The 12,003-nt window shown below is 42.3% G+C and overlaps 1 protein-coding gene and 1 long non-coding RNA gene across 8 annotated transcripts in view; both read left to right on the top strand.

Annotated features, from left to right (window-relative positions):
- Positions 1-326: 326 nt before the first annotated feature.
- On the top strand, positions 327-4,282 carry LOC131492141 (uncharacterized). Its single transcript, XR_009251890.1, has 2 exons — positions 327-3,599; positions 3,859-4,282. It is a non-coding gene; the product is annotated as an uncharacterized LOC131492141 (long non-coding RNA).
- A 6,987-nt stretch (positions 4,283-11,269) lies between these two features.
- SPATA6L (spermatogenesis associated 6 like) overlaps positions 11,270-12,003 on the top strand; it is a 48,808-nt gene continuing 48,074 nt past the window's right edge. For 5 of the 7 annotated variants that reach the window (XM_058695824.1, XM_058695826.1, XM_058695828.1 and 2 more), the window contains exon 1: positions 11,480-11,524. In XM_058695824.1, coding sequence (XP_058551807.1) covers positions 11,486-11,524 — 39 coding nt within the window. In that variant the 5' untranslated portion in view covers positions 11,480-11,485. Of the gene's footprint in view, positions 11,288-11,314; positions 11,525-12,003 lie in introns of those variants that run through there. The other 2 variants (XM_058695825.1, XM_058695827.1) reach the window with 2 other exon arrangements.

The following is a 12,003-nucleotide window of genomic DNA, read 5'->3' as shown; positions in this document are numbered from 1 at the left end:
GCGTGTAAGGCTAGCAACCGCACACTGCTGCCCTCCCTACCCGCGATTACAGGGACCCAAATAAAAACGAGACGCCATTTTTTCAATCTCCTAGATGCACAGACTTTGAAGTTTGTCAATACCGAGTGTTGGCAAGATGCGAGGAAATGCTTGTTCAAAGAGAATGTGATTTCTGTAACCTTTTTGGAGAGAGTAATTTGACAATGTCAGTGACTAAAGGGCTTTGAATCAGCAACTTCACTACCAGGGAATTCTCCCAACTGTTATTTTTGTACCAATATCCAATGATTTATCTATAAAGATGTTTATTGCAACATTCCGTGTGTGTGTGTGTGTGTGGCAAGAAAAAAAACAGGAAACAATCTAATTGCCCATCAATAGAGGAGCCTAAATAAATTATGGTATATGAATACAATGCAATATTATCAGTCTTTAAAACGTAGATATATACGTGCTGATACAGGAAATCTCCAAAATGTGATGAATTTAAAAAATTGCAGTATTATATATATATATATATATATATATATATATATATATATATGTATATGTGTATATATATGTATGTATATATATTTGTGTGTATATCTACATCTACCTTTCAAGAGAAGGATCCAATTTGTGTGCGTGTGTATAGAAAATTCCTGGAGGGTAGTGCTCGCTTTGGCAGCACATATACTAGAAAATTCCTGAAGGGTAAACAAGAATTGTTAATGGTGGATCAGGCTGGGGAGGAAAGTTTCTGAGTTTCTTCGCTTTTCATTTTTAGCATTCCTGTGTTAAGCTGTTTGAATATTTTTCAGTGCGTATATACCTTAATAATTACAAATAAAATTTGAGAAGCAGTGTGCCTAAACCTTTTGGGTTAGGAAAAGCCACAGGAGAAAACAGAAAGGGAGGAAGAAAGGGAAAACACTTTTTTTTCTCTTTGTTTCCATGAAGGCATAAAGTGCTTTGAGCAGTGCCTGGCTTAAAGTAAGCTCAATATTGGTTTTCCTCTTACCTGTCTCACTACTTCTCAGGCTCTTTGGCAGTCTCTTCCCCTTCTAAATGACCTCTAATTTTAAAGTTCTTCAATTTTTGGCCAGTGGGGAGGACCTTGTCTGTTCCCGTGGCTTTAAATAACATCTGTGTATTGACAACTCACTAATTGAAATTCAAGCCCTGACCTAACCTCAGTATTTCAGACTCATTTGTCTACTTGCTGACTTGACATCTCCCTTTGAATGCACATCTTAAATTTAATATTTCCCCAGAAAACCTCTCTTGATTCCATTCCTTCCCCAAACTTCTTCCTATCTTCTCCATATCAATAAGCAGCAGCACCACCAACTTCAAAAGAGGGTGGCTTTCATTCATCCCCTCTCTTTCACCTCCCATATCTGAACCAACAGCAAATCTTGTTATTTTTACCCTCAAACACATCTGGAATCTGTCTACTCTCCGGCTGTAATGCTTCCTCCCTAGCCCAGGACACCAGGATCCTTCCTCAGAATTACTACACGCTACTAGTACTCTAATCTTTCATGCCTCTGTTCCATTTTTGCTCCTTACAAATCTCTTCACACGGTTGCCGAAGAGATTTAAAAATACGTGTATATAAATCAGATCGTGTCACACCCCCGCTCTATCATTTAAATGCTTTCAACCCCAGAAACAGAAACCCCAGCTAATGGAAACTTAAACCATAAGGAAAGTTATTTTCTCTTTAACGATAGAGGATGGAGATGGGTGTTCTCAGGGTTGGTTTAGCAGTTTGGCGACGTCATCAAGGATCCAGTTCTTTCTATTCTTTTCCACCATCCTAAGTCTGTTGACCCTCATCCCCAGGCCTGTCATGGTGGCAGGATGGCTGCCACAGCTCCGTATGTCACATCGAAACACGACAACAGCCAAAGCAGGAAGAGGGAGGAGGCAAACAGCTTTACTTACTTGTGGCTCTACTATGAGACATAAAAATGTTTCTCAGGAGCGCCTGGGTGGCTCGGTCGGTTAAGCGTCGGACTTCGGCTCAGGTCACGATCTCACGGTCCGTGAGTTCGAGCCCCGCGTCGGGCCCTGTGCTGACCGCTCGGAGCCTGGAGCCGGCTTCGGATTCTGTGTCTCCCTCTCTCTCTGCCCCTCCCCTGCTCGTGCTCTGTCTCTCTCTGTCTCAAAAATAAATACAAACATTAAAATTAAAAAAATATATTTCTCAGAAGCTTCCAGTGACTTCCCCTTATAGCTCATTGTCCCGAACTGGTTAAATAAATGATTCATTCCCCAGAGCTAGATGCATTGCCACCCAAGCAAAACCGGTGCTCCAGTAGCAAGGAAGAGGGCTTATGACTATTAGGTAGCCACATTGTCTGCTATAACTTTGAGTTCCCATGTAATCTAATGCCGGCTACCTCTTCGGTGTCACTTCTTAACCCCCTCTGCCCCCCGCCCAGATCTCTCTTAGTATGTTCATTGGCCTCCTTTCAGTTTCTCAAACATATCCATCCCCTCCCTGACTCACGGCCCTTTACATTTGTTGCTCCCAGCACTGGGATATTTTTCTCTGGTACTTAGAAGTCCGGCTAGTGGTCATGCTTATTTTTTTAGATCGTAGATCAAGTGTCATGCCCTTAGAGAGGCCGATCTGTCCACTGGGTCTAAATTAGGTTCTTATTCCCTCTCTAACCTATGACCTTCTCTTTCACCCCCAACTCCCAAATTCCTTCCTAGTATCTATCACCCCGTTATTATCTTAGGTTCACTTATTTATTATATGTCTTCTCCCACCAGAATATAAAGCCCACAAAGGCATAGATTGTTTCTTGTTCACCCTCGTACCTCCACTGTCCAGAACCGTACCTAGCATACAGTAGGTATTCAATACATATGTGTCGATAGATGCATGAGGAATGAATGAATGGAAACAAGGATAAGAGGAAAGGTGTAGGACTAGATAAAGACAGAAGAGGGAGAAAAGGAATGAAAAGAGGTATATTTTGGTAGGAGAAGAAGGGGTGGATATAATGACATCATCTTAGCCATTGCTGACTTTGGGGCCTAAATCCCGTGCCCAGGTTCAGTGGATACATTTTACAAGTCTTGGAACTAAATCAAACTCTTTTCTACTTTCTTATATTGGATAATAAATATAATTCCTTGGAAACTGCTTTGGGTCATAATTAGCCTACTGCCCCCACGGACATAGAACTAGTCAGCTGAAACTCAGAGGAGCAAATTACTTTTTCTTGAAAAGAAATTACTTTAAAATGGAAGGATATGGACTGTGTAGTCCAGAATGCCCAACGGCAGTCCTTGTGGAAGAGTTTGTGTGGTATTAAATAAGTACTGAGCCTACAAAAGCCAGTGAATCAAAGTAGAAGCCAAAGAGTAACATATGAGTCTGACTCATAAACTCTAATAAAGTTTGTGAAATAGATCCCATGTGTGAGTTCAGATCCCAAATGACTTCAAGATTGTTAAAAGCTGTGCAGTTGCAATTTAATTCCTTCCTTGAAAGCTTTCCTGATACTTGGGGAAATTCTGGAGAAGTATGGGCACTTAAAGAAATACTCAAATTGCCAGTTCCTGTTTTGTATATTTACACAAAGGCCGCTATTCTGGTAATACAGTGCTGCTTTTTTCTTTTTTTTTTTATTTAAAAAAAAAAATTTTTTTTTCAAAGTTTTTTTATTTATTTTTGGGACAGAGAGAGACAGAGCATGAACGGGGGAGGGGCAGAGAGAGAGAGGGAGACACAGAATCGGAAACAGGCTCCAGGCTCCGAGCCATCAGCCCAGAGCCTGACGCGGGGCTCGAACTCATGGACCGCGAGATCGTGACCTGGCTGAAGTCGGACGCTTAACCGACTGCGCCACCCAGGCGCCCCAGTGCTGCTTTTTTCTTTAAGTGGATTTCTCTCTGAATCATTTGGAAAGTATTATACACCTCGATGATTTTCTTATCTGCATTTGAGGGAAATGGATCCACCCTGTTATCTCTTTAAGTGTATGTAAGAGTTCTACTGTAGGGCATTTCATTGTGATGCCGCTAAGAATCCTCTTGACGGGTTATTTTAGGACAGAAGGAAGCTCACATAAGGATGTGATTGCTTTTCTTATTTAAGTGTATATTAAATATTTTTAAATTGTTATTATGAATATTTTTATACACAAAAATATAGAATTATGATAACCACTATATATCCATCACCCAGATTAACAGTTGTGAAAATTTTGCTACATTTGCTGTATCCATTCCTTTTTTTCATTTGCTGGAGTATTTGAAAATAAAATCTTAGACATCAGATCATTTTACTAGTACATACTTTATTAATTTTTTTAATATTTATTTTTGAGAGCGAGAGAGACAGAGCACGAGTGGGGGGAGGGGCAGAGAGAGGGAGGCACAGAATCTGAAACGGGCTCCAGGCTCTGAGCTGTCAGCACAGAGCCTGATGCAGGGCTTGAACTCACGTACCACGAGATCATGACCTCAGCTGAAGTCCAACCCTTAACTGACTGAGCCAACCAGACACCCCTGCTACGACATACTTTAATATGCATCTCTAAACAATGTTGAAATTTGCCTTACATAAACACAAAGATGTTACCATACCTGTCAAAATTAATTGCTTGGTATCATCCGATGCCCACACCATAATCAAATTTTCCTAATAGTCTCAAATATTCTCTTTAAGTTGGTTTGTTTGAATCAAGGCCCCAATGAAGGCCACGTATTACATTTGATTGTCAGATTTCTGGAGTATTTTTTAATCTAGAGCATTTCCCCTGACTCTTTCCTTTTTTTCTTCTTCAATGTCATTGACTTGTTGTAGACTAATTGGATCAGTTGTCCTGTAGAATGTCCTACGTTCCAGATGTATCCACCATATTTCCTTTAATAAGTCAAGTTAGCTCTAGAGCAACACTGTTCAATAGAAGTTTCTGTGATGATGGAAATATCCTACTTGCCTTGTCCAATACAGTAGCCACTAGCCACATGTGGCTATTGGGCACTTTACATGTGACTAGTGTGAGTGAGGAACTGAATTTTAAGTTTTATTTAGTTTTAGTTAATTTAAACATAAATAGCTATATATGGCTATCTTATTAGTGCAGCTCTAGTGGCTTGATGAGATTCAACATCAACTTTCTTGGCATAGGGTGGTTTCTACAATCACATAGGGAGACATGATGTCACTTTCAGTGATGTTAAGATTAATTAGTGCATTCATTAACTTTTTAAAAAATATAAACTTCATCTTTGTGCAGTTGATGAGAAATGAGGAAAGGGCCCAGCACAGTTCATTGAGCTCTGTTACACATTCATAGTAAAAGTTAGAAAGATAAACTTTTCTCGTCTGTATGTCAAACTGTAAGAAAACTAAATTGTTGACATTTCAGAGAAAGATTTTGGAGAAGGCAGATATAAAGCAATTATTTCTTGGGTCTCGAGATTGGGTCTGTGCTTTAAAAAAAAAAAATCGGTGATTTGAAAATGCACCTTTGCTGAAATAATCCAGATTGTTTCATATACTTGGGTGTTTTTTTTTTTCTTCTTCTGCTTTTCAGGCATTTCTCACAAATGCTAATGAACAACTCACTTTGGAAACTCAATCTGCTAGTGTTATTCACATTTGCTAATGAATAACTCACTGTATCAAAAGAATGTAGGCCTAGCAAATGGATCTGAGTCCACATAAACTAATGTCCCAGAACAGGACTTTGGAAGTCTTTTTCACTTGTTATTGAATACAGCTGCCCTTGGAGAGACACTTTGCTCTAATAAGTGGGCATGAATGTTCTGCAGAGAAGAGCCCCCTTTTCCTTACTTGCTGCTTTTGTCAGATAAGCCGGGTGGCCCTTCTTTTTGCTGTGCTAGGAACTGACGGCAGGTTGGAGGGCGGGACAGTAATTCTAAAACCTGGTTTGACTAACTCTATCCCTTCCAGATTGACTCAGAAAAACGACAGCCTGTCTTCCCAGAAAAATGCACATATGCACATGAAGGAAAAGTTGCCTATTATTCCAGGAGTTGTAGGACCCCTGAGACAGCCAGGGATCGCCAGATAAGACATCCTGCACTGGAAGCTGAAGAGCAACCACGCTTGCATGGATGTTTCCATGGCATGCGGTATATATGATACAGCCCAAAGAGCTGAAGAATCCAGTTCCTGATCCTCCTAATTTAGCCACATTTAGCTTTTTTATTATTTTATGTTTTCTACCTGTTTTAATTTGTTTTCTTTTTGGCTTAGATACTGCAAATACTTGGCAAAAATGTTCAAAAAATACCTAAGGATATTCAATGAAAAGGAAGTTCCTTTTCTCTCTCTCTCTCTCTCTCTCTCTCTCTCTCTCTCTCTCTCCTCTAGGTCCCCTCCCTAGAGACATCCACTATTAGGTGTTTCTAGCATATCCTTTTAGGAATATTCTAAGCCTGTATATACATATCATATGCCCTGTCTCTTCCAAAAGGCAGCATAGTCCACACATTTTTTGTTCAATGCTTTTTGCCCCCTTAGTCCTATATTTTCGAGAGGATTTATTGCTGAGATGTGCATCTCAGATTCATACTTTTTCCATGCTGCATAATATTCCAACTTGAGGCTTAAGCATAATTGATTGAACCTGACCCTACTTAATGAACATTTAAGTGGTTTCCAGTATCTTTTTTTATTACTATTTTTTATTTTAGAGAGAGTGTGAGTGGGGGAAAGGGGTACAGGGATCGAGAGAGACAGAGAGAGGCAGAGACAGAGACAGAGACAGAGAGAATCTTAAGCAGGCTTCATGCTCAGCATGGAGCCCCATTCAGGGCTTGATCTCACGACCCTGGGATCATGCCCTGAGCTGAAATCAAGAGTTGGATGCTCAACCAATTGAGCCACCCAGGCACTCCCAGTATCTTTTTTTTTAAACTGCAAATAATGCTGCAGCATGTATTTTTGTGTATGTGTGGAAGTATATCCATACACACCCATTCCTAGCAGTAGAATTGCTGAGTTGAATGAAAAATTTTGATAGACATTAACAAACTGCTCTCCAGAGAGGTTATACATGGTAGGCAGAATAATAGTCCCCAAAGATATCCACATCTTATTTCCTGGAACCTATGAATATGTTACTTTCCATGGCAAATGGGAATTAACATTACAGATGGAATTAAGGTTGCTAATCAAGATCTTAAAATAGGGAAATTATCGGGGCCTCTGGGTGGCTCAGCTGGTTGAGCATCTGGCCCTTGATTTTGGCTCAGGCCATGATCTCATGGTTTGTGGGATTGAGCTGTTCATCAGGCTCTGTGCTAACAGCATGGAGCCTACTTGGGATTCTCTCTCTCTCTCTCTCTCTCTCTCTCTCTCTCCCTCTGCCCCTCCCCTGCTCATGCTCTGTCTCTCTCTCTCTCTCTCAAAATAAATAAATAAACAAGAAAAAAAAGATAGGAAAATTATTCTGGGTTATCTGGATGGGCCCAGAGTCATCACAAAGATCCCTGAAAGTGGAGGAGAGAACCAGAGAGGTGGCAGTGTGAGAAGGATTAGCTCAAATTTGCTGGCTTTGAAGATGGAGGATGGGAGCTAGGAGCCAACGAATGCAGGTGACCCCAGAAGCTGGAAAAACAAGGAAACGAAAAAGGCAAGGAACGCAGCCCTGCTTTTTTAGCTTTGCTTTTAGCCCTGTGAGATCTGTGTTGGATTTCTGACCCACGAAACTAATAATAACAAATAATAAATTTGTCTTGTTTTAAGTCATTAAGTTTGTGGTTATTTGTTACAATAGCTGTAGAAAAGTAATGCATAAAATATATTTACACTCCTACCAACATCCATAAGATTAGAGCCTTCTTTTTTTATACATAGTTCCCTTCTCCATATGAATATTCCTTTCTACGTTATTTGAGGAATGTTTACGATTTAGTGTAAACGATTTAGATTCATGTGTTTAGTCAAATGGAAAATTCGCAACCATAATTGTCTGACTGTTACACCCTTGTTCTTTGCTAATTAACTCTTTGGAAATTTCCCATTTGGGACATGTGCCTGTTTTTTTTTTTGTTTTTTGTTTTTTTGCAGTGGCCAGGATGTGAGCAGGATGTGCTGATGTGTTATTTCTGCAGTGCTGATATCACTGTTGACCAGCCTGCAGTGCAGAAACACTGTGGGAATAGAAGTTGTTCAGTGGGATTTGTTTTCTGCCACCAAGGTGGCAGTCTCGATGATGAACTACTCTGCAAGATGGGCCAAAGGCACTATGTATGATAGAAACTTCTACATCTCCATGGTAGCTCAGGTGACCACGGTGGGGAAAATTAACAGAGTATAAATATTCCTTATCAACTCAGTTGGTAAGCCTCCACGGCAGAGTAGCAGAAGTAGTTAGCATAATAAAAGGGAGGAATCAATCTTTATTGAGAACCTGCAAAGTGCTAGCTTACAAAGGAGGCACTTGGGTGACTCAATCGGTTATGATCTCACGGTTCAACTTTGGTTCAGGACATGATCTCGCAGTTCATGAGTTCGAGCCCCAGGTCGGGTTCTGTACTGGCAGCTCAGAGCCGGGAGCCTGCTTCAGATTCTGTGTCTCCCTCTCTTTCTGCCCCTCCCCTGCTCTCACTGTACCTCTCCATCCATCCCGCTTTCAAAAATAAAGAAAAATTAAAAAAAAAAGTGCTAGCTACAAAGTGCCATTTAGTCTGCCCTGATGTGGTGTTGGTTCCCAAACTCAGAGCTTCCCTGGGTGATATCTGAAATTGGCTCCTAGTTGTGGAGGACAGTGAGAGACTGAAGGAAGAGGCAGGCCACTCAAGATGAGTAGGTGGCAGTTTTAATAAGCAAGGGAACTTACACAGGAGGTTTGTCTTAGGCGGCCACCAGATGAGTAGATATCTGCACCCACCCACCAGAAACTAGAAGTTTATTTAGAAGCTGGAACTGGATTCAGACACATTTATGATCCAGATGGTCTCAACAGCATTTTGCTCTCTCAAGGCCTGTGTTCTTGAAATAACTCCCACTGAGGGAATGGTGGGTAGAATGTACATTCCAAGCACAGTGGAGGGGGGGGGGGGTGCAGAACTTCCAGTTGCCTTGGTCCCGCCTGTGGGTCAACCAGTGATCACGTCCTCTTGATGACCTCCTCCAACAAGTGGGAACCCCCTTTCCCACGTACGTTGAACCCTACAGACTGCCTTGATCAGCTCTGCATTTAACATCGCTTCAAAGCTATTTATTGAGCATCTGCTAAGCTAGGTATTTCGAATACAAACTCTTAGCCAGGCAAAGCGCGTAGTTTATAGAGAAAAATAACAATCACAGGAACAAATGTGAAACTGCTATTGTGGCAGCTGCTACAAAGAGGAGATTAAATATAAATATAAATATAAATATAAATATAAATATAAATATAAAAGTAGTGAGATGCCTCTTCATCAGGAGGCCTGGGTGTGATATGTAAATCTGCATACATGTTTTTATCCATACCTATATTGTATGTCACCCTAGGTAAAAGGCACAGATTATGTAAAGGAAAGGACCTGGAAACACTGCATAGCCAGGTAGAGGAAGATGAACAGAGAGAAAGAGTGGCCAGAGAGTTGAAGGGAAACCAGAAAAGGGCTGTATTCTAGGAGCCAAGCAAGGAGAGTCCGATTAAGACTAGTAAGAACACAGGATGGGGCGGTGTGTCTGTAGAAATCAATAGGATTTCTATGCCACAGGGGCAGTGATGTGGTAGGGCACACCTGGATTCAAGTGTGGCTGTTTCCCTTTAGCCGTGTGACCTTGGGGAAAAGGCTGTTTGGTCTCAGATCCTGCATCTGTCGAACGGAGAATCTCTTCCTCCAAGAGTTAATGTGGAGATGAAATGAATTAGCATATGCAATGTGCCTAGCACTTTGCACATCCTCAAGAAAGATCGATTCCTCCCTTCCATTGTGTCCCTGCCCACTCATTTATTCATCTATTTATTTCATCTCACTTATTCATCTATCCATCTTATTTATTCATCTGTTTTGGTTGTTACTCTCCATGATGACTTAGCATTGGTGGTGGTAACTTACCTGTGAGGGTCAACACAGTTCATGTTCCTGTATATCCCTGCATATGTTCCTGTATATCCTGTATATCCCTGCTCTGGTCTGGGTGCCGGCACGCTGTCGTGAGTCAACAAATCAGTTCTCCGGATGTTGCAGGGGGCCAAGCACGCACCTGTGTTTCTCTCGGTATGCAGACAGACAGAGCAACAAAGATTGGATAAGGACATAATATACCTTCCTTCATCATACTGAGTCTTTCTGTTGCTGGGAAAGGAACTCCGGTTCCCAAAGAATGCCTAATTCTTGTCACAGAACATCTTTGTGCACTTGGATTTCTGCAGTGGCATAAATCTCCAAAAGTTTAGTAATAAATGACTCATCACAATTTAAGATTTCTTTCCAGAGACAGCACTGGCCCTCCCAGATTTTTCAGATTGGCTAGAAGCAGTCACTCCTGCCTCCTTTCCTGTCTTTTTGTCTGTTAAATACAGTGAATGGACAAAAAGCAATTTCCCCTACTGGTGAAAACCTTTTTCTCTGCCTGTCCCCTCTGATGGTTTTTACAGTGTGGCCCTGCCTTTGGCAACCACCGTAACTACCCACTGGGAGTAATGTAACTCCCTGCTTGCTCCCGGTTAAGTAGACGCCAGAAAAGAGAGACTGACAAATATTTCTACTGTGGCTAACGTGGAAACCAAACGTTTAAATCTCTTTCGGAATTATCCTTGTATTTCCAATAAGCAACATGTTAATTTCTTGTTATTGAAGGGGGCCATGTTTTCCAAACCAAACATAAGGACATAACATTTCGTAAGCAAGAGAGTACCTTTAGGGACAGGCTATTATATTAATTGAACTGTTAAAGAAATTCTGGGGCTTGGCGGTCTTACAGCTACTAAAAGCCGGTAGCACTTAAATGATAACGGAGCTCATGATCATATTCCCCTTTCAGAATGGACTCTGTGAACATTTTAACATAGCAATGGGGGCCATAAAGAGAGGTGATGGAGAGGGTTGGGGGAAAGGAAACTGGAGCTTTTTCAGCAGCTCAGGATCCAGCCGCCAAGCCTGCACCTGCTGGGGGCTCTCCCGCCTGCGCACAGCCTGGGAAGCCCACTTCGGGAGCGCACCGCGCTCCCAGTGGGGCAGCCGGGGGCGCGCACGCCTGCGCAGAGCCTCGCTGGCGCGTTCCAGGTAGAAGGTTGCGAGTTTGAGCGTTCATGGCAACGCGACGCTTCCGCCTTCTGGAAGCCTTGGCTCTAGCTCGCGCAGTGTGAGACCCATCCCGGTGGGAGGGACCTGAGCTGGGGCGGAGGGCGGGGGGACGGATGGCGAGACCAGGGGATAAAGGGCCTGGGGAAGCTGCTGGGAACCTTTGCCCTAGGGATTGAGCTAAACCAAGAAAAATTGGCCCAGGGCTGAGCACAAAAGGATCTTTTCATTCCAGTGCTTTTCGCCCACACAGGGGACCATGCCTCTGGAGGTGGTGGTGGAACTCCAGATCCGGGCGGTAAGAGAAGTCGACCGACCTCCATTCCTTGCCCCAAATCACACTCTCTGCCCAGGGTTCCTAAATGGTCTTGATCATTTTCACCACCTCCTACCCACCTCACCACACACATCATTGTCTTTGGGGACAGATCATACCTCTCAGTCCTTAAGATCCTCTACATTGGTCTTTCCTGATTTCTTAACTCTTAATTCAGCCCAACCCCTTCCAACTCCTCCCGCCCCAACGACTTGTTAGCTTTATCCTAAATTTTTCTGTTACTTTAAAATAATGGGGGCGCCTGGGTGGCTCAGTTGGTTGTGTCTGACTTTTGATTTCCACCGAGGTCATGATCCCAGGGTCATGGGATGGAGTCCCTCATAGGCTCTGTGCTCAGCGAGGAGCCTGCTTCAGATTCTCTTTCTCCCTCTACCCCTCTCCCCTACTTGAGTGCACGCTCTGAAATTAAAAAAAAAAAAAAAATTTAATAATAGCCTTGC

This window comes from Neofelis nebulosa, chromosome 12, assembly GCF_028018385.1.
Source record: "Neofelis nebulosa isolate mNeoNeb1 chromosome 12, mNeoNeb1.pri, whole genome shotgun sequence".
NCBI classification, from domain to species: Eukaryota; Metazoa; Chordata; class Mammalia; order Carnivora; family Felidae; genus Neofelis; species Neofelis nebulosa.
This window is presented reverse-complemented; position numbering and strand designations above follow the sequence as displayed.